Raw genomic sequence first — 22,651 nt, 5'->3', positions numbered from 1 at the left:
CCTAACATCCAAACCTCCACACACACAGAAAACACACCAAGCATTCAAAAGACTCACAACAGAACACAGGGGAAACTGATACACAAGAGAAAGTACAGTACTCACACACACACACACAGGCCCTTGTCCTCCACACACACACGTCAAACTAAAAGATACAAACACTCAAAGTTCTCGCTCATTCTTCATTAGAAACACGAGCCACAGGTGAGCAGAAACGTCTAACAGCAGCATGTGGTCATCTGGTTTCCCCCAGCTCTCTCCAGCCACCTTTCTCTAAAACCTTTGGTCATGTGGATGCTTGTTTTGTCATGCACAGTTTTCTATTATAATACTTTCGTGAGGCAAAAAAAAAAAAAAAAAAAAAAAAATGCACCCGTAGAAAACTAAGTGGGACTCCCTGTCTTGGGCTCCATGAGCAGGGTAAGGGGTGGAGATGCTGTCTCAGTCACAAACAATGCACCGTGGAGCGTTCATGTTAGTCGCACATTCAGTGTGTACATTAGCAGCAGTTCTAGTGAATGAAGCAATGGCTTTGTAAGTCCGATTATTATTCAATGAACACCCTTTTTAAAAAATAAAAATAATAATTCTCCACATGCATGCATGGGGGACAGGCACCGACCTACGAGAACTAAAGGCCATGCAGGTTAGAAAAAAGATCCACCGCAAACTCACAAGACAAGAGGAAATCAAAGTTCGTCTCCACAGAACAGTTTGGGTTCACTTCACTTTTTTTTTATTATTTCATTCTTTTTCTAAAGGTGTGGAAAGAGCAACAAGAAGAACTGGAGAGCAAGTAACCATGACGACAGTGACAACATGAGCAGAGAGCCGCTGAGGTTTTCCTTTTCTCATCCGTTTGTCCATCTATACGCCAACCGACACCTAGTCTAGTTTTTGGCCCGTTTTGCTTCCCCCGTGGTGACCCGACACGCCCCCCCCACCTCGCTGTATGCACCTGTATGTCACCTGGCTCTCAGCTTCTCTTCCCTTCATCCCTTCGTCACGTGTCCAGAGCTAAAAAAAGGCGCTGCAGTGGTTTTTTTTTTTTGCCAAAACGCCGTCGCCCTTTGACACAAAAGAGGAGGCACGGCAATAGTTCTCTTTGCTAAAGTCCCGTTATTATCGCCCATCTGGTCGCTGCCTGTCCGGCTCACGATTGGGGGGGGGGGGGGGTCACCCCCATGGGCCGAGAAGGAGGAAGAGGGGGCGCCCTCGTTGGTAAAATAGGGCTACATATTCGGTTAATTACTCCCACTCCAGGTTTGGTTTACTGGTTGCCAAATATCTCTGTCACAAACACACACGCGCCGCCCAGTCTACACGGAACGAGGACGAGCGCCTTGAATCTGGTGTTTGGCACCACAATTCTCATTGGCCAGCCACTCCCCACTGACGCTATTCCTCACGCACAGGCTTTGGAAGAACATCTTTATTTCTTCTTTTTTCCTCAGGAAACACAAACAAAAAAAACAAAAATCCAAAATATTGAAATAAGAACTTAACTTTTTCTTTTATTTTTCTTTATTATTATTATTTTTCAAATTCAAGGCACAATGTCTGTCAATAATAATCCAATCCCCCCCCACCCACCCCTGTCTGTCCGTCTGTCTCTGGGTTCAGCGTGTGAACGTGGAGTGGCTCTATTGGACCGTCTCCGCCGCTCCCTACAGCTCACACCTCTCCCATCTCTACTTGTAACACTGTTAAGAGACGCGTCCGTTTCGGTTGCCAGAGCTACTGCCGAGTCTAAACCAGTGATAAACAATGAACAAAAACACTAAGAGGATAGACAAAAAAAAAACTAAAAAAAAAAAAGACAAAGACGACAGTTTCAAAAACATTGAGTCTCGTCCTGTTTTCTTGTGATTCAGTATTTTTAAAGTATCAAGTCATATCCAACAGCTCTTTTTTGGCAAGCTAGTTGTCTTTTTTTAAATAAGCATTAGGTATACTGATAGATAGGCTAGCATACACCGGTAACGTGTTTGAAGTTGATGCGTTTTTGTCATTTTTTTGTACTTTTTCACTCTCGTAATATGAATTCAGGGATTTTGTCGGGTACTTTTCACTCATCTGTTTTAAGGTTGAAGTTAATGCAAGCAGGGACAAAGTTTGCCATGGAGTCTTGCTCTAGACTTGGGTTTTGCGAGAAGCTGTGTGTGTCGTGGGTGGGTCGTCTCTCTACGACACTCCGTTGACCAGCGTCAGGCTCTCGCTGGCCGAGGTCACGCCTTTGCTGGGGGAGCGCTTGGAGGGGGCGCCCTCATCCTTGGCACTGGTGCCGTTCTCCTGAGGGACAGGAAGAAAGAGTTGGATCATCTTTAAATATTGGGATTCATGGCATTCACATCAAAGCCTGAGTCACCGGCTGTACCTTGGGCTCCAGGCCAGCGTGGTTCTCCTTCTGAGGAAGATTCTGTCTGCTCTGGGACTCGGCACGAGATATGTAGTCAGCGACGGTCACTGGGAACATTGGGAATGCACAGTTGAAGATCCACTCTCTCGCGGAAAGGGTGAGAAATGGTTCCCAGCACACACACACAGTCACTCACCACTTTCAGCTGGTGCTCTTTCACGGCTGGCTGAACCTCCCTCTGGGCGGTTGCCACGAATACGCCGACGGCGGCTTCTGTTGCGTCGCTGGGGTCGGGCTTCTTCCTCTAGCGGCGCGATATGAAACAGATGAGTTTTTGATAACGTCACATTTCCATCTGGCTGCGTCTGATCTCATCTCCGCTCTCTGAACAAAGGAAGTGACGCTCTCTCACCCAGTCCGTTCTCACTGGGACCAGCCTGCCCGTCAGACTCTACGGCCGCGTCCATGACGCTGGGCTCCTGGTCGTTACGCCGACGACGGGATCGACGGCGACGGTCTCCTCCCATGCCTTCGCTCATATCAGCATCCGCTAACTCACCCTCTCCCTCCAGCAGCGAGTACGGGTTACTGTCTGGGTCCCTCAGCACTGCACACACAGTGACACCCCAATAAACACTGTTCACAGCAGCCATTACACTTTATCCTATTGGGTTCTGCATTTGTCAATGGTGAAAAATGGCGCTAGGCTTTTTCCTATCCCTCGTCGAAAGAATCAAATGTGTATTATATTCAAATTGACTTTTTATTTTATAGAGATTTCGGTTGAGATTTGTTTGTTCATTTTCATCTATTTTTTTATTCTTTAATTTGAAATAAATGAATAAACAGCTGCTCAGCTTTACTGAAAACAGATGCTCAGATAAGTAGCACCTGTTTTTTGGTATTTTTGGAGCCAAAAAGCTTCATGTTTTTTATCCAGTAATGCCATTGGCTCCTTTTGGAAGGACAACTTTCACTGCTCACTAGGGTTGCAAAACAAAATTTTTAACGGTGAATTTTCACAGGAAGTTGAGCTCAGGAATTTTGGGAAGATTCAAAAATATTAACTTTTCATGGGAATTATTTAATGGAATTAACCCGATATGTTGATACCTAATAAAGTAATAAAATAAAAATGTCATTTAAATTCTATTTTTCAATAAAAAAAAATTTTTTTTGATTCCTTCTATATTTTTGCACGATTAAAAAAAATACATATTACAGAAATAAATATATAGTACAGGACAAGGAAGAAAGCTCAAAGAGTTTAAATACGCAATCTAACACTATTATATTTCTCTAATTTCACTTTTTCAAACATAAATCGAATTAAAATAAAATGTTTGAGCTGGTACACAATACTGTCTACTCTGTATTTGTAACAATTATAACAAACGTATTAAAAAGATTGATTTTAGAGAAATGAAGTCTCCGGGGGTCGGCAGAAATCTGTGATATAAAAATGGGGTCCTGACATGGAAAAGGTGGGGAACCACTGCCATAACAGCATCTTCTAAAATATCAGCATCGGTTATTGAAAAGTTACTCCCAATTTCCGGTTAATTCAAATAAATATTTCCCTTTCAAAATTGACATTTCGGAACATTGCGGAAATTCTCGTGGAAATCTTCCGTCGCCGAGCAACCCTACTGCTTACATGCTCCCTGAACACTGGAACACATCTGCACTCAAAGCAAATGGACTAAGAGCACTACCACATGGGCTACCTGAGCTGATAGAGTTGGAGGGTTTGGATCCCGGCCCACCGCGGCCTCGACCTGAGGTGGTGCCTCTGCCCCGCCCGCCTCGCCTGGAGCCTCTCTCGTCTGCGCCGACCCCCCGGGGCCTCTGATCTCGCTCGAGGACGTCCTCCGACTCGGAGGCATTGGACTGTTCTGAGTTTGTGCCTGTGAGTCGGAAACGGTCAGCGTAGGAACCCATAGAAATCAACAATAGCACTGCTGTGTGTGTGTGTGTGTGTGTGTGTGTGTGTGTGTGTGTGTGTGTGTGTGTGTGTGTGTGTGTGTACTCTCACCGTATCCAGAGTATTGGCTGTTAGAGGCCCGACGGCCTCTACCACGGCCGCCGTAGGTGCGGGAGTTGTGGAGTGAGTTGCTGCTCTCGTCCGTCAGGTAGCCTTTCTCTCGTTCGCCTCCAGGGCCAGCGGTTCGGTTCGGGGCCGTGCGGTATCCGACTCCAATCTGACGAAGCTGCTCGTCGATCTGGAGACGCTCCAGGCGCAGCTGTTCAACTTCCTGCAGGAGGCAGAACACAGCGGTGAACTGAGGCCTACATTATTAACATTGATGTTAGCATTTAGAAGAATGACCAATCTTAGCATTAATACAGGAAACAATAAAGGGTGTCTGTGCGTTTGTTGTCATACGTAATTTTCTCTGTGTGTAATTTTTGTTTTTTTATGTACTTTTATGTCATTTTGTGCATTTGGAGTCATTTTTATATTTTGTATTATTATTGTTTGACAAAACATATTTCACTTTTGTTTAGCAGACACTTTAATCCAAAGCGACACACGAGCTCAACATCCCACAGTGACGGCCGAGGTTGGATTCAAACCGGTGACCATTCAATTACAAGCCTGCTTCCTTAGCCCCTACGCCACTTGATGCCATTTAGTTTTTATTTATTTCTTTTTTTACAGTTGTGCAATTTTGCTGCGTTTGTGTGTTTTTCTGTCATTTTGTGCTTTTGCAGACAAATTGTTTTATATTTTAATGTCATTTTGTATATTTTTCTGGACGTTATTGCCATTTTTACTGTAATTCAGTTGCTTTTATGAGTACTTGCACTTTCTTGGGGATATTTCTAAATCAGTAATTTTCCCTGTACATAAGTAAGTTTTAAGAGCAGTGAAGTCATTTGTTACATTTTTACACCCTACTGTTACTAAGTTATTTTGTTTTAAAATGATTGACGTACATTATAAAATATAAAATTAAATGACCAGACAACATCAAATGCATCACATCATATCCAACCAACCAGATTCAATGTAACGCATTGAATCTTGGTTATTTTTTCAGTTTTAGAGTTCATAAAAGTAGCTATACTTCGCGCCCGACAATTTTTTCCGTTTTGAATTTAATTAATTGGTGTCATTTTATTTCATAAATTATTGTAAAATTTTATACAGATGCCTTTTAAAGTTCCAATTGTGCAACATTTGGTTTCTTCCTTTTTAAGTTTATACATGAGATGTTTACTGTATGCAAGGGAACCGTGGCAAAATTTATTACCAAAAATAATCATAGGGGGTGAAAGTAACTGGTAACTTTTACTCTGAGTACTATTTAACTGAGATACTTTTTACTTCTACTTAAACCTCTACATTTAGTGTATTGTTTATGGTTTAGTCATTTTGTCCTTTACTTTTGGGGGATGCACAAAATTAGACCCCACTAGTTTCCACCTTACCGCATCACCCCTGACTCAATGTTGAGAGCACATTTGGGTTTAGTATACTAAATGTGACAAATATACAAATGATTATATCACTGAATCACTTCTGTCAGTGCTGTTCTTTTTTTTTTTTTTTTTTTTTAAAGAGCACAAATACAGTTCAAATAGCAGTTTAGTTCTTCATCCCATGTCGTGCACGTGTAGCCGCCTTCTAAGGTGAATGGACTGAGCAACAGTGTTTGAAGCAGCATTGCACAGACAGCATTTCTGTAGTGAGTCATTAGAGTGGGGCTCTCATTTTGCAGTGTGACAGCTGTCCCCACCAATGACAGCTGAGCTCCAAGGGTAGGTGTGGAGGAAGTGAGGCACAGTGGGGGGGGGAGGTCTAGGGGCTGAGGGTATTTTTGGCCGAGGGGTCCAGATAGTTTGTAATCTATACTTTGTCGTACCCTTTAGCCCATCCCAGAGGAAGAGGCTATTTCTGAAAGCACATGAGGTAAGGACAAAATCAGGCGCTCTCAGCAGAAGCAGGCGACAGGTGAACGGCCCTCAGGAACTTCCCCTACAGAATCTTCTTAGAAACACATTTCTTCCACTCTAAAGCAGTGACATGTTGGGGGGGAACACAGATGTTTTGACTAACGGAAAGAGGAGGCGGATACTGCCACCTACAGGTCAGACAGAATGAGGCAATCACTAACCTGCAGGTAGGACACGTGGTACTCCAGCAGAGCCTGAGCGTTGCTGATGTTCTCCTTTGTTCCCACGAAGACAAAAGGAACCATGCCCTGATGAGACGCGAGAGAGAAAACTCAGGACAAACAGAGCAAGTCGTTGTCAGGGCGACATCGCCACGGTAGTGTTAGTCAGAAAACAGGAATAGTTTCAGTGCATTTGAAAATGCAGAAGAATGATTGACAAAAAATTTGACAAAAACGCACACATAGCGGTTTAATAGTGATATTAGACAGTTTAGTGCAGGATTTTTCAAACTCGAGGTCGCTTGAAATGTCTTGTAATTAGTAAAAAATAAATAAATTAAAGGAGCATAGGGCAGAATTTACAAATCAGACTCCATAGTGACACCACGGTGGTTAGTGTAACTGCAGCCATCAGCCAAGCCACCGCGACTGTTTATTACCGGAGCACAGCTGATACTGTGGATAGAGGATGGATACCTGACCGAACCCTGATGGGACCCAACGTATCGTCGTTCCGATATTTTTGGCAAACCCCAAGTGCTTACCACTAAAACAAATGTAAACGTCATTTCTTTGAGAAAAAAAATTAGGTTTTGACTGTCGGGTCAGACTCGGACGAGAAGATGAGGCCTGATCCGCACTCCAACTGTGACACGATTATTTATTTACTTACCGTTCATGTGACTGTTTACTGTAAGACCTGTGCACATGCCTCTGCATGCATCTGTGGAACCAAACAATAGTTTAGTCCACTGTGCTTGTCTTCTTTCAGTCTACCAGCTGTCGTCTTGTCATTCTTTATTTCCAGTCACCATCAGCGTCATTTGACTTCACGTCCACAGAACTGTGCGGAAACTTAAAATGTACCTTTATTTTTTCTCAAATCCTGCCCTATGCTCCTTTAAAACTTAGGTAAAAACTAATTAAAATTATTATTTTTTATTTTTTTATTTTAATTACTAATATTTTTTAAATACACGTCACACAATAAATATCAAATAACTGTATTCTATACTTAAACTTTCTGAAATATGAATCTAGTTGAAATAAAATGCAATATAAAAATATCTTGGCTACTCCCTATTTGTAACACACTGACAAACATGGTCAAAAACTAACTGTATATTTAAAAAAAAAAAAAAAAAAAAAAAGAAGTATCTGGGGTCGCCGGACATTTGTGATATCAAAATGGGGTCACGACCCGAAAATGGTTGGGAACCTCTTGTTTAGTGCCAACACACCCTGTGTGACTAACACATGCTGAGTAATGGAAGCTTCATTGCCACTGAGAGACAGGAAATAGCAGAATGAGGCAGAGTGGAAGCACGCACACACACACGTTTACACTGTACTATGGTAGCTGTTCATGGCATGCGTGTGTGCGTGTGCAGAAGTGGAAGGCGACTGGAGAACCAGCTGTGCGGTCCATTCACCTCTTTGCCGCCAGCAGTGTCGTCCCTGACAGCCCCCTGCCTGCCTACCTCCTCCCGGGGAAGCTTTTTGTCGTTGTCTCCTTCGATGCGGACACGGACCACGCCAGACTTGTCCACAATCTCCTGGATGACTTTGCCGCTCTTGCCGATGACTTTGCCTGCACAGGAGTGCATTAGAAACCAATGAGTGACAAACAGTCTACAATGACAGTGTGAGGTAGGTGAACGATAATGCTACATTGCACTCACCTACAAGGTTCCTGGGTACCTGAAAGTAGTCTTCTTTGAATTCCAGATACTCCCTAGCCTGCTTTACTGCTTCGGGGGTCTGTAAAACAACACAATGAGTAAAAGTCCAAACCCACTCCTTCATGATTCATTGTACATGTTGGAAAATCATCAGATGAATGCTTATGCATGCATACACCAGGATCACAATGGTTATAATCTTCCTGAGAAATGAAAATAGATATAATTAATGTTTTGATGGGGATTTAAATCGTTCACCTTATGACAGGGAATCTCTGTCATACATAGTTGTGGCTTTGAATTTCACCCTTTCCATGTGTAAAGCGTTGTGGTAGCTATCTTATATCTTGCCCTGGATGAAATTTACAGCATTTTAAGCTACTTCATGACAATCCCTGTCCCTCAAAAACCTACATTTTGCCACAAAAATCATGTTTTTACATCTAATGGGACCAAAGTTATGGTAAGATAGATCTTGCTCTGAGCCTAATTTACAGTATTTTAAGATGTATTATTAGATTCATTGACCGTGAAAACCAATACCTATAATTTGCCACTGAGATCATGCTTCTATGTCAAATAGAACCAAAGTTATGACAAAATATCCAAATTGGCAGTATGGATGGGGGCCATCTTGGATTCTTTGATTTTGAGTGGGAACCATTGGTTTACCAGCGTGGATCCCATTAGAAATGGATTCAGCATATTCAAACCCCCCCCATGTACAATTGTTCTTGCTTTCTTCCAAAAGTGAACATATTAGCCAAATTGCTACATATCGGCTGTGGGCTATTATCAGTAGTGCACCTCTCCATAGATCCTGAAAGTGCAGCTCTCTTCCTCCAGCTCGATGGCCGTCACACCAGGCACCTTCCTCGCCTGCTGGATGTTTGCGCCGTGAGAGCCGATGGCGAGCCCCATCAAGTCCTCCCTGACCCGGACCTCTTCCTGGTACGCCGATGCTAGCTGCTTACTCGTCTGGAGCACAACGAACCGAGTGTGAGTTTTAAAAGGAAGCGTTTGGTTTGTGGTTGCACGTTCGCGTGAACGGGAGGTTACCTCCAGATGTTTGGTGGCTTCCTCATTGCGGGACATGAGCATGAGCTTGGTACGGATGCTGCGAAAATGCATGTCACTCAGAAGGGTTGCACGCTTTGCTGTGGTTTCATTTGTAGACTGAGGGGAAAAGAACAAAAAAAAAAAGCATTAAGAACTGCATTAAACAAATACGTTTTTCCTTTACCTTCCTATTATCCTCAAACATTACTAACATTTACCCTTGGGGTCAATCTTATTATCAGAAAATTGTTGATCAACTTTTTGTGTTGGGCACTTTGTTTATTTGTTGAATTCATAAATAAACCCATGATAAACCACCCTCAGGCAAAACAGCTTGGGGTCAAATTGACCCTAAAGGAACACCAATGTGTGCAATATGTGTTCAGCACATTGAAAAAAATCATCATTATAATTTTATGCTTAATTGTACCAATTAAATTAGGAAAAGTCATGAAATATAAAATTAAGTCAAGTATAATTGTCTGGTTGATAAACACTGAATGGGGTCAAATTGACCCCAAGGATAATAGGAGGGTTAAAGAAAACAATATGTTTCTATAAATGTATTAAACATTTAGAAAAACTGTGAAAGATACATATAGAGTTACCTCATAATCTTAAAGACAGATTAAAGATAAAGACATTCATCATTTGGCTGATGTTGGAGGTTTATTTGATGTGATGAAACCAAAAGCTTCTTGATCCCTGTGGGAATGAAGTGACCTTAATCTCGAGCAGGGGTGTCAAACTCCTTTTAGGTTTGGGGCCAAATACGGACCAGTTTGATCCCAAGTGGTCCGCAGATTTTACGCAGAAAAACGAGCAATTTCTACATTAATGTGCTCCCAGTTTGCAGTTCCATGTATAAATGATACGTAAAGGATCCAGGATCTTCACTTACATTCCTTTGATTTTGTGACCAATTTTTATTTAATTTGTATTGTATTGCAGGATTTGTGTCCAGTGAACCCTACAAATGTTGTGGAGTTTCAATGAATTTGAGTATTTGGGGAGGATGAGATATCTATAACTGATTTAGTTGGTAATTTAAACAATGATTCATGTTTTATCAGTCATTTTTACTTTTTCTTGGGGGCCGAACTGGATTTGGCCCCTGGTCAATAGTCTGCTTTGTAATTTTCAAATTGTATAATGACCTTTAATGAACTGTTTTTTCATGGAGCTCAAACTCAATCTCTTTCCTGCATGTAATCATAACAACATTCTCTCTTAGAGACTCATCTTTATTCAATAATCTGCTTTTAGAATGATTTACCTCACAATGACAGCTATCCGACACTTTCAAAGCATTTTTCTGAAGTACTTAAAGGTTCCTTTTGAATATCTTTTATTGACACGACCATGAGCCATCAAGTCTAACATTCATTGCTTTATAAGAGTCATCTCTGCAGTTCTTTAAAATCATCAAGTGTCAAATTAAAAAAAAACACTTTTTCAATTAAATAACAAACGCCAACTTTTATGTTTTCAGTATGTTCACATCCACTTTTCAGGACGTCTGACTGTAGAAGTGTTTTAGGTTTTATCTGTTTTAGAGAGAAGCTACATTACAGAATGAAATTATAGCTAACACCACACCTGAAACTGGTCAACGGCTTATTTAAAGTAAACATGAATATGTAGAGTTTGCATTGTACTTTAAAATAATTTTAAATTAACCTAAAATCAAGCAAATTGCCATTTTGGAAATGAAATTTCAATCAACTGTGACACATGCAAGTGATCCAATTATTAAAATGAGTTGAAAGTGTGCTCATTGTACCAACCAGGATGATGAGTTCGTGTGTTTGGGCGCTGTAGAAGATGCAGTTGGCTCCGATCGCTTTCCTAAAGTCTTTGTGAACACTGTCGTTTGTACAGCTGGAGGGAATAAAAAACAAAAAGAAAACATGTGAAAACCAAACCCTTATCTGGCAGCGATAGATCATGCTGTGGTGATAAGGCAGCTCCAACATTTAAAGCATTAATAAGGATGAATTCAACTCACATGTCCCTCAGATCTTCTGGGACGGGGATGGGAACCTTGTGGAAAGAGTTTCGAGAAGATGGAGTGTTGGGGTTGAGGGGCCTGATGCGCTCTGCTGTGACGATCTCGTTGTACGTGGCGTCGCATGCTGCATATTCAATCACGTAGAACTAACGGTGGGAGGGACAACAATCATTATTGGTTCAGTTGGAAAGTTACACACCGCTTGGCTGAAACTACACAAAACATCCTAATATGCTGTTGATGTTAAAATACGTGTTTACACGTCTCATCAAATTAAACTTCCATGTTTTATCGTAAAGTTTTCAACACATCACCCAAATCCTTTATTTGACAAAATAAATAGGAGGGTGTGTTGAGGGTGAATTGGTCCATCATGCTTGTGTTATCCTAAAACAAGCAGTTTACAAAAATACAAAATGGATAGTGATACGAGTAGTCGCTTTGAGAATACGGCCACCAAAAATTGCTTAAAAGGGCATTTTCAATTTTGGTTTTATCACTGAAACAACCCAGTCGAAACAGGATATTGTGACGAAAGCGCACACTTTTCTGTATGCGGGCCAAGGTGTTAGTGTGCACGTATTTCAGTACATCTAAGCACTAAAGCCTCTTCTAAGCAGAGGTTGAGAAGGAGCGCGCAGAGCTGAGTGTGAGTAACTGTCAGGAACAGATTTCACTGTAATAAAGCAGAGAAGTGGCTCTTTATCAAGAATTTAAATGCACTTTGTGTTTCTATGAGAGAACATATTTAATGTGACCCTCTTTCAGCAGCCCAATCAGTTATAGGCCTGTACATTAATGAAAAAGTATTTGTACGGTTGCCGTACGGACAACCCAAGGTGCTATTGGTACGTTTATCGAAGTACACTTACGTAGCATCTTAGGGTTAGGTCAAAAACCTGTATCACAACAATTTTTAGGATTAGGTTTCACGGTTAGGTTTAGTTTTAGTCATGTGACCTAAACTGGCCAATGAGGGGCACTGCATATGGATAGAATGTTGATATATTGATAAGGCAACCATGCGGATAGCCACTGCCTACATTAATATTTAATGTATACATAAGTGGGGTCAAGTTAAAAAATGTTTTTTTTTTTATATTGTGCATTGTTGGAATGTCAGTGTTAAATAATATTTTCATATAGCTTTAAATGATTTATCCCTTGAAGCAGACAACTGCAATGTTTTCATTTTAGTGAGTTTGGTACACATTCATAGTCAGAAATGCAACGGTACTAATAATTGGCAAAATCATTTTTGGTTTTCGGCCTTGGTTTTCTTATTTTTGGCCAAGAATTTTCAGTGCATCCCTAGATACGAGGCAAAATGTGAGATGCTACATAAACTTTTAGATACATTTGAATTCAAGTTGACAGAATTCAACCCAAAAAATGTAGATCGTACAGTTGCTGATCCGTTGTAAAAAAAAAATTAATCTACCAGCTTATAGAGAGGAACACCAGTGGCCTAACAATGAGGCCACTACTGGTCAAATCACAAAAATCTGCCAGGGAAACCACATATTATAATTAAACCCTCCAACCCTGGGTTTAACAGTGTGGGAAACAAACAAATACTGGCAAAAGAATCACCAGAGTGAATTAAAGCCATCCGTCAGTGCTTGACATTCCTGCAGGCTCTTATCAGACGGCTGCAAATAACAGCATCACACCAGCAGCGAGGCCTCTGGAACTGCAGCACAGCAACACTTTCCCTCCTACATCGCTCTGACCCACTAATAAACCCACAGCTCAAAAAAAATCTCCACTGAACCAACATCACACTGCACCTGATTCTGTTTCAGGTGTTGATCTATAACAGCACACTGAGTCAGGTGCACAAGTGGAACGTAAGGTTCTGATGAGTTTGATCCGAACGTAGACTGCTAACTAACTCCAAACAAGGATGGAATCAATGATACGCCTCTGCAACGAATTAGTGAACTTTTCAACTCAGAGGAAGCTCGACGAGCCATATTACATCATCCACTATAGGTAAACTTCTTTATACTTTGAGTTTTACAAGCAAAGAGCAGTATGGAATTATGTTACTGCAGGTAGTCTGAGTTTGATGTAAACTCAATGAAAACAGTGCTTCAAAAACCAATCATTAAAACACTCTTCTCACTTGTCAATCAACAACAAAGTAAAGAAAGTTCATTAGTCACTCACCTCTCCCTTCATCATTCGAACCCGTGCCAGCCACCAGCCACACGGCTCCTGTTCATTGGCCCTGGAGTACACCTGAGAGGAAGACAGACAGTTACTAAACAATCTTTACTTCTTACTGAGGGTTTGTTTTATCCATTTGTTTGAGCAACATAAAAAAAAAAAAAACACATTTTATGTGCAATACACAATCATTTTTAACAAAAGTAATGGGGAAAAAAACCCAGAATATTTTCTTTTTTATCGCTCATGGTTGTTCGAAACCAAAAGTAATGAAAAAAGATAAACCACAATATTTTATTTTCATTTCATCATTTATGTTTATTCGAAACAAAAAGTAATGGAAAAATAAATCAAAATATTTACTTTTTTTTTTTAATCATTTATGTTTGTAACAAAAGTGGTGGAAAAAAATAAACAAAAATAAACCAGAATATTTACTTTTTTATAGTTTATGTTTGTAACAAAATTAATTGGAAAAAATAAACCAGAATATATTGTTTTTTTTATCATTTATGTTCATTTGTAGCAAGAAGGGTGGAACGGTCCATCCATTAGATCAGGAGCAGTTTGATCTCAAGTGGGCCACAGATTTTATGCGGGAAAATTAGAAATTTCAACCTTATTGTGCCTTAGTTTGCACTTCTACGTATACATAAAACACAAACTATGTCAGAAACTGACAATATCTAAGCAATAAGTGACAGATATCAGTCCCAACAGGGTCTTCACTTTAAATGTCCTAGATTTTGGGACCAATTTCTATTTAATTAAGGGAAAAATAATGTCAAGATTTGAGAAAAATTCAAGAATTTTGAAGGAATTAACAGGTTTTTCAACCATTTAACATTAAAAATGACTGCAATCGTGTGATATAAGCACCAGGAAAATTGTGAACCCCTGCCAATACTGTTGAGTTTTATTTACACAATGATTCATGTTTTCTCTCTAATTTTTAAACTTTCTCCTGCGCCCAAATTGCAGCTTTTAATAAAGATGTTACAGCTGATTGTCACTCTGTGAGGTCACTGCCAGCAGTAAACAAAAAACAGTGAAGCCGGTGAGGGGGAAAAGATCAATCTACCTTTGGGGTTCAGTGTGTGGAAAGACTTGGGCTTTAGTACAGACGGAAATATTCTAAAGGAGTCACTGGCTGTGTTGACCATCGACCACCAGGCCCTTACAGCATTTATTACAGCATTAGCTTGTTAGCATTAGCGCTGTAGAACTCTGAGGCTCATTATCAAGTTAAAATGAAAGTATCAGGTTTAATCACTCCTCATTTAACCTGAACAGATCTTGGTTACACTTCACTTAATATCAATATTGTATGACATTTATTTTGAAAAACCAAGCAAAAGAGTGAGGTAAATCTAATCCTAACATCCTCTTAACTTAAGTGTTGTTTGGGCTTTATTCAAATAAAATGTGAATACAATTGTCATTAAATCTTGTTAACTTGTTTTTTTTTATGACCATAATTAATTCATAGACGATTCCCTTACAAGAAACATCAGGAATCTGGGAAATCTCACCTGCACTGTCCAGTATCCAGGTATTTATTTCAGTCACCGCCACTAGTTGAATTATTGCTCTGGTTAAAAAGCCACTGAATCATTTAAAATCGTTCTAAATTAACCAAAAATCATCCTTGAAACGAATCGGCAAAATGGATTTGTTGTTTAGTGAATTTAGTGAAATAGGTACAATGTCGCTGTAAACGTATACAGGCACGCTACACGTAAATGAGAATAACTGAAACTGAACATCAGCAGGAAAAACCTTCATTTTTTTGCTTCCACTGATGAATCCTCACCTCAACCTCCTCACCCTCGCCAATATCCTTGTGGAAATCAGCAGGAGGCGGCAACCGTACGTCGCTGAATGGCAGCTGTCTTTCTGGCTGCCAGCTGTGGACAGAGGGGCAGATGTTATACATTGATCATAGGAGCACAATGAGTATTAGATCAATGGCTACATATGGAAATGTTTGAAAAAAGCCTTGTTTAAAGTGAGGAAGAAACATGTGAGCGAGTGAATACATTCAATACAAGTGAGTTCAGGACTTGCAGGATTAAAAAGAGATAAATGAAGAACAATCTGTGAGCTTGTCTAATAGAACTAATCATTCACTATTTCCCTACAGCTCTATGAGTGTAGGGAAAGTAAAAGGAGGAGCCCTTACTAAAAGTGATTCCCCCCCACTCCACCTTACATTCCTCTGATCACTATTTTTAGGGCCAGTCCTGATCTACAATCTGAGCCGCGTAGATAAAGAGGGAGCATTAGGGGGGGTGGCTGGTAATGGGATTGTGGGCGGGGCTAAAAGGGCAGCATGCCAGTGGGATGGTAGGAGGTGGGAGACATGTGCAGACAGCTGCATGTTGGGCACAGGTGCCGTTCAAGCCTTATACTGGCATGTGGTATACTCACTTATTTTCAAAGACAATTGTGAGCGAGTCTTCGTGGACATCTTTGATACAACCCTGCAAGACAAAAAAATAAAATACATGAAAAATGACACGTTTGAGTAAACAGTAAAATGGTAGAGAACAGAAGGGTGGGGTGGTGAGTGCTTCATTTATCATGTAAACAACACAGACAGCTGCAGTGTGAGCAGCGCTAGACAGTTAGCATGTCTGTAGCTGGATGAGGAAAAATGGAGCGTTTTGGGAGCCAAAGCGTCACATTTACTGGCTGTGAATGGAGCGCTGAATGAAGTGAAGATGTTCTCTCTCTTCTCTATCACAGACGTAGCCTATCATATTATATACCCAGACTGTGATAGCCTGTGAAAACTTCCATCATTTGTTACACATCCATCATGGCAAGACCACAAATCTGTCAGAGCATGTCACACAAACTTTAAGCCACACCTCCCTTGGTGCTGAGCAGAGCACCAGGGTGGGTGGGGCATGTCAGCAGTGTAACACTACCATACACGGGACAGAGACGTCGGACTGCTGCCCAAACTGATAAAAATTAAAAAATAAATGATAGAAATTGATCAGCAGCAGTTGGTTAGGCTTATTATTTAGGATTTTAAGGCCAAAAAAATAAAACAGGAAACAAAAATCAGCTGATGTCTTAAGTCTCACATGAGCAATCTTCACTATAAATAGAATAGTGACATTTTTTAGCTATATGAACGTGTCTCAACTCACATTAGAAAAAAATAAAGTAATTACTCCAAAAGTAAAACCTGCTTGTACAGTGATTTAGTTTGATTAGGAAGAGATTCGCATTCCAAACAAAAGAGAGAGCAAACCTCCGCCAAGCAATCCAAATATGGCTCAGATAAAACTTGGTGGGTTAGCTGAGGAACAAGTCCAACAAAACTGAGTCAAACTTCATAAAGATCAGTCAAATCAATTATGAACCGAGAAAGGACTTTAGGTTTCAAAATTTGGCGAATGGTGAAAAATTGGGATTTAATGGACTCTTCCATTGTGTAAGGTAGGGGTGTCAAAGTCATTTTAGCTCAGGGGCCAAAAACAGATCAGTTTGACCTTTAAGTGGACCACAGATTTTAAATGGAGAAAAATTCAACATTAATGTGCCCTAGTTTGCACTTCTACATATAAATGATAAAGTCTGCGAAGGACTGGCACCCTGTCCAGGGTGTACCTAACGCCCAATGGGAGCTGGAGATGGGCACCAGCAGGTCAGAAAATGGATGAATGGATAAATGATTAAGTATGTGAGTATATTAGACCCTGCAGGAACTTCACTTAAAGGAGCATAGGGCAGGATGTATAAATCAGACTCCATAGCGACACCACGGTGGTTAGTGTAACTGCAGCCATCAGCCAAGCCATCGCAGGGAAGCACATCAACTGTTTATCACCACAGCACAGCTGATACTGTGGATTGATACCCGACCGAACGCTGACGGGACCCGACGGGTTAGGCTAAGACAGATATTTAGAACTGGTGGTCGATTTTGGTCACATAGCGTTGTTTGCGTGCCGCGCAGCGTTTTTCTAATTCCTGCTGTGCTGCTGCTTAAGAATGCAACTTTATCTGTAACAGTGCAAGCTGTGATCCACGGTGCAGTGGGAATGGAGCAGAGGAGGACAATTATAAGTGAATACACCGTTGAAACATTCCTTTTACTGCACAATAACATGAATTATCCTTATCTTTGATACATGGATTATGTAAATAGATCCGATGAGTCTCTTGCGTGCACTGCGCCCGTTTGTTTCACTTTCGCTTGTTACCCATGCACTGATCTGATGTTGACGTTAACAGTTGCTCATAAAATCAGTGCTTACCACTAAAAGCAACGTAAATGTCATTTCTTTGAGGAAAAAAATGAGGTTTTCACTGTCGGGTCAGACTTGGACAAGAAAATGCGCCCTGATCCACACTCCAACTGTGACTGTTTACTGTAAGACCTGTGCACATGCATCTGTGGAACCAAACAGCAGTTTAGTCCACCGTGCTCATATTCTTTCAGTCTCCAAGCCGTCTTCTTCTCATTCTTTTTTATTTCCGGTATCGGGCCGCCTCTCCAAGCCGTCGTGAATGTGCACCAGCGTCATTTGACGTCACGTCCGCAGATCTGCGTGGGAAATTCAGCCCGGAACAGCAGAACAAAATGTATCACACAATCTTTTCAAGGCAATGGGTAGAAATGTGTGTGTGGGCTCATTCTCTTTGGTTTAAAGCACTTCATCACCCATCAGCAGTAAAAGAAAAAATTTAAACAACAGTTTATTTTTTCTCAAATCCTGCCCTATGCTCATTTAAATTACCCCGATTTTGGGAAATTTTGTGGAATAGTTTGAGGAAAATTTGTCTTCTTTTAATAATTTGGGACCAAAAATTACCGCTGTGATGTGATATAAGAACTGGAAATCTGAGCACTGCAAATATAGTGGATTTTGATTGATTTTTTGTATTCAGAGGGACTGCAATATCTACAACTGAATTAGTTGGTTATTTATAAAATAATTCGTGTCTTTTTCTATCATTTTTACTTCCTCGAGCAGGCCAAATTTGGCCCATGGGCCTTGAGTTTGACACATGATGTAAGGTTTATCTTTGGTTAAAATGTCATCAAACCCTGTTAAATACTTGATGTAATCCTGCTAACAAAAACAAAATAAACTCAGGTGAATATATGAGCTCCTTGGCAGAGGTACCAATCACTGATCATCCAACATTTAAGATGAATCCCTGTTTAAAGCAAAGTCTGTGATGACAAACTTAGGCAAAAAGGTGAAGTTGAGTTACCAACTGGCAGCATTAGGAGAAGGCATCGTTTACATAGTTGGTAGTTCAAGTATTGCTGCCTAAACCAGGTCAAAGGGCACAGAGGGAGAGCTAGCTCATGGGCTGCTTCTTGGTGGCAACATATTCGTTAAAGCTGCTATCCGGAGTTTCTGGGAAACGTCTCGATGTCCCACCTTAAACAGCTCCACTTCCTCCCACTGCCTCTGCCAATCTGCCAGAAGCCACGCCTCTACTTTTCTGCCACCGGCAGTAGACCATAGGAAAAGACTAGTTAGGTATTTTTTCACATTTCAAAAGAATGATAAATAAAAATAGATTTCTCATAAACTCCGGATATCAGCTTTAATGAGCGAAAGCAGAACCGTGGATTATCTAGACCACACATATCAAACTCACGATCCGGGGGCCAAATCTGGCCCGCAGGAGAAAGTAAAAAATGAGAGAGAGAACATGAATCATTGTGGAAATGCAACTCAACAATATTTGCAGGGGCTGACACTGTTACCAGTGCTTATATCACATGATTGTCATTTTAAAGTTAAACTGTTGGGGGAAAAAAAACCTAAAAATTCTGACAAAACCTTAAATTTCCCTCAAATTAAAAAAAAAAAATTGTCACAAAATCTCGAAAATTTAAAGTGGAGATCCTGTTGGGGCTGATATCTGTCACTTATTGCTTGGATATGGTCAGTTTCTTACATATTTTGTATTCCATGTATACGTAGAAGTGTAAACTAGGGCACAATAATGTTGAAATTGTTCTCCCGCATAAAATTGGTGACCCACTTGAGTTCAAAATGATCCGTATTTGGCCCCTGAACTAAAATGAGTTTGACACCCTTGATCTCGACCCACAGTGACCATCAGCTCCAATAGCTAAATCATGTTTAAACAACTTAAAAGGTAAAAAACAAAAAAAAACATCTTTTCACTCTACCTTAATTTTAGACTAAACAGAAATCAAACAATCTCTCAGAATCTGTGTCCTTTGATAACATGAGTGCAGTGGCAGGAGTTAATCCATGCCAGCAGCAAACTGTCAGCCACTAAAAGAGAACAACAGGTGAAGCAGCATGCAGGGAGTAAATATAGGGCTGACACTGAAGCACCATGTGCTCCTGTGACTGGAGGAAAAGTCGGGATAAGCAACACGAGGAGCAAATAAATGTTGCCTTAGAATCAAGGAAACACTCAACATTGACATATCATATCCAAACTTGCCACTGTTTATTAAAGTACTTTAACTTATACATATTGTTAAACTGTAAAAACCCTGACAGCCAAAAGCAGTGACATGACAGTTAGTCATCAGGTCATGTGTCTGGATGCGAAAGTAACCTTTATCGTGAGAATCACACTGAAATGAAACAGAAAGTGTCTGTTGTTGGTGGTGAAGCCAAAACATGGCCTGGACTAGAGAACAGCAGCAATGGGAGCTTTGATGAAGCATCTCTATCCAGTGTGAGCTGCCTGACAGCTAGCTAAGGACCACACGTTTAATAAGAAAACAAAAAGAGACGCTGGGTGTAACCATGGCGATTTCCTTCATGTGCACACACAGGCCATACATGGTGATTACAAGGTTTTTTTTTAGCTTTAGTGCTAGCTGCAGATAGCTGCCTACCTCACAATGGTTAGCCCCTGATGCAAAACCCCTGCGTGCTAAAGCTAACAGAAGTTAGCCTCAATATGGACTGTTTAAGGGGGAAACAGAATAGCAACAAAGAAAGTTCCTTGTCAAACACTAGGAAGTGTTTTTACACAAATCAATACATTTAAACCCATCATTATGTAATTAATTTAACCTGGTTAATCTTAATCAGATTATCAATTCATATGAGTGGTAAAAAAATATATAAATATTGATAATTGTGATTTTATTATTGACGATTATAAATCAATTCTTTAATTTTCAAAGATCAATTATTTACATTTTTTAAATTGTTCCGCAAACCAGGCGAGTCCTCCTAATTTCAATAACACTATACAATAGTAAAAATGCTATCAAGTGTTACTCAAATGATAAGTCAAAAGTTTCAGTAGTTGACCAATGTTAAACGCAAAATCAATGTTCAGAAATAATCGAAAATTGGTCATATTTAGTAATCAAAAATCGAGATTTCAACAGTCAAGAATCAAATCAGGAAATCAGACTAATAAATCACACCTACTATCTGTCAATCCAGGGGTTCCTAAATGATTCTGTTGCGAGAACCTTTACAGCATTTTAGTCAAATCATTATATCAAAGTGCACCGTCATGTTTACATGTCAGTGGGATGTACTCGTGTCAAAAGCAACAGTAACTGGGCTTTAGTGTAACTTATTTTTATGTGTTCCAGACATTTTTGGCTATTTTTGATGCATATTCGGAGAATCAGACCTACCAAGTCCACATACATTGTTTACAACTGACAGAATAAAAAAGTCTAGAAAGATTATATCTATATACCTAAATGATAAATGCCATTAAATACCACCTGCGATATGCTCGCATACCGCTTATTGGGAATTTCGATACAATAAAATTTCCTTTTAAGAGGCCAATGACAAAACAGAAAATTAAAGTTAAGCAGGAAATTTTACTCTTGGCATATTAAAAAAACATATTATAAATGTGTATTTTATTTTATGGGGGGGTATCAGAAACATTTAATCACCTTCCTCCCATTTCTGGAAAAAAATAAATAAATAAACTTTTGCTCACATTGGTAAATCTTTTTCTACTTACAGTCCGTGGTGATATTTCTATGAGTACATTAAAATAGAAGCTCACATCTTTGACCTGTTAATAGGCCACACACCATCATATGATGTGTTGTAACGAAATCAATTGAATAAAGAGCTAACTTGTGTTTTGTGCTAGTTAAACCCTTCTTTTCAGTTTGATGTACTGCATTTGAAACCTTCATTTTTACAATAAATTGATCTTCACGGTTTACCTAAATGTGTAACATAATACATCTGTCAATTATGTATTTGTTATCATTGTAATGTATTTTGCATACCAAATCTGATCATATGATGGTTCATGTCTGGCCCAAACCCTATGTTTGGTACCTGATCCACATGGAAAACCATGAGCAAAACTAAAAACTCAACAAAGTGAGTTTGTTTAATAAAAAATGTAGCGTTTATAACTAAATTTTAAAAGCTTGAGCAAGTTATTGTGATTTATATTAACATATTTAAGATTAATTGAGTTTATTTGAATGTGGTAAAAGGTGGAAACTACGAATTACAGGCTGACTTCAGTTCCACTCTTGATCGTCAGGACTGTCTAAGCTAACATTAGCCAGGTGAAGCGTTACATCGCAGAAGAACGAAATATTAACAGATAAAAATTAAACACTATGGAACTCCATAGACCTTCAAACTGCGCCCGTTACCTTGTAGAAGGCCCCGTTAGAGCCGCGGACCTCCACCGCTAGTCCGTCCATGCTTGTCGAAGGATCCCCGCAGCCGTGCTCGTCCGTAGCCGGTGCTCCCGGAGGGTCCTGCAGCTTTGGCACCCCCAGCTTCGCCGGCCCTTCGCCGCTGTCCGGCCGCTGCGGGATGTCCAGTGTTTCGGGTGGCACAGAGGGGCAGAGGTGAAGGGGTTGGGGAGATGGGTGTGAGGGTGTCAACTAACGCAACGCAAACGTTGTCTCCAAACAACCAGCCAACGTCCGGTTTGTGTGTGTTCTTTTTAGTCTGAAGGTTCAGTCTTTTGGGAGCGAAACAGCCGAAAGTGAGGTCCGCTGCGAGCTAATGATGCTAGGGCAGGTATATGCTAACCGACGGATGATTAGCTGGGAGGCTAGCTATTGGCACATTGGTCCCTGTCGGTTCGTAGGGATGCTAGCGGGCTAGCATCTGATAGCCCGCCTGCGTTTGTTGGTTTTACAAGTCGTTGCGTTGAATAACTTCTCGGGGAGTCGTCACCGGGGGGTGGAGGAGGAGGAGCTCCTTTGTCTCTGTCGTGTAATTATCAGCGGCGTCTCTTTTTCCACGAGAAGCTTTGGTGA

The 22,651-nt window shown here is 40.5% G+C and overlaps 1 protein-coding gene across 1 annotated transcript; it reads right to left on the bottom strand.

The window, feature by feature from the left end:
- Positions 1-716: 716 nt before the first annotated feature.
- Positions 717-22,084, bottom strand: fxr2 (FMR1 autosomal homolog 2). The gene is made up of 17 exons (XM_028474214.1): positions 22,034-22,084; positions 15,838-15,890; positions 15,221-15,314; positions 13,408-13,479; positions 11,233-11,381; positions 11,012-11,105; positions 9,225-9,341; positions 8,973-9,143; positions 8,166-8,244; positions 7,917-8,074; positions 6,484-6,570; positions 4,398-4,617; positions 4,090-4,269; positions 2,775-2,969; positions 2,559-2,666; positions 2,381-2,469; positions 717-2,295 (listed from the first exon to the last, which is right to left on the bottom strand). The coding sequence occupies exons 1-17, from the start codon at positions 22,082-22,084 to the stop codon at positions 2,188-2,190; spliced, it is 2,025 nt and encodes a 674-aa protein (XP_028330015.1). The 3' UTR covers positions 717-2,187.
- Between the last annotated feature and the right edge of the window lie 567 nt (positions 22,085-22,651).

Source organism: Gouania willdenowi, chromosome 18 (genome assembly GCF_900634775.1).
Source record: "Gouania willdenowi chromosome 18, fGouWil2.1, whole genome shotgun sequence".
In the NCBI taxonomy this organism is placed as follows: domain Eukaryota; kingdom Metazoa; phylum Chordata; class Actinopteri; order Blenniiformes; family Gobiesocidae; genus Gouania; species Gouania willdenowi.
The sequence above is the reverse complement of the archived record's forward strand: the minus strand, read 5'-3'. Positions and strand labels throughout refer to the sequence as shown.

What these genes read in the sequence shown, in the direction of transcription:
- fxr2 (XM_028474214.1), bottom strand. Translation starts at nt 22,084, where the DNA reads ATGGACGGACTAGCGGTGGAGGTCCGCGGCTCTAACGGGGCCTTCTAC. An exon ending in CAGCCAATACTCTGGATACG is followed by an intron (nt 4,270 to 4,397) that starts GTGAGAGTACAC and finishes TCCGACTCACAG; the next exon opens with GCACAAACTCAGAACAGTCC. An exon ending in AAGAGCACCAGCTGAAAGTG is followed by an intron (nt 2,470 to 2,558) that starts GTGAGTGACTGT and finishes CAATGTTCCCAG; the next exon opens with TGACCGTCGCTGACTACATA.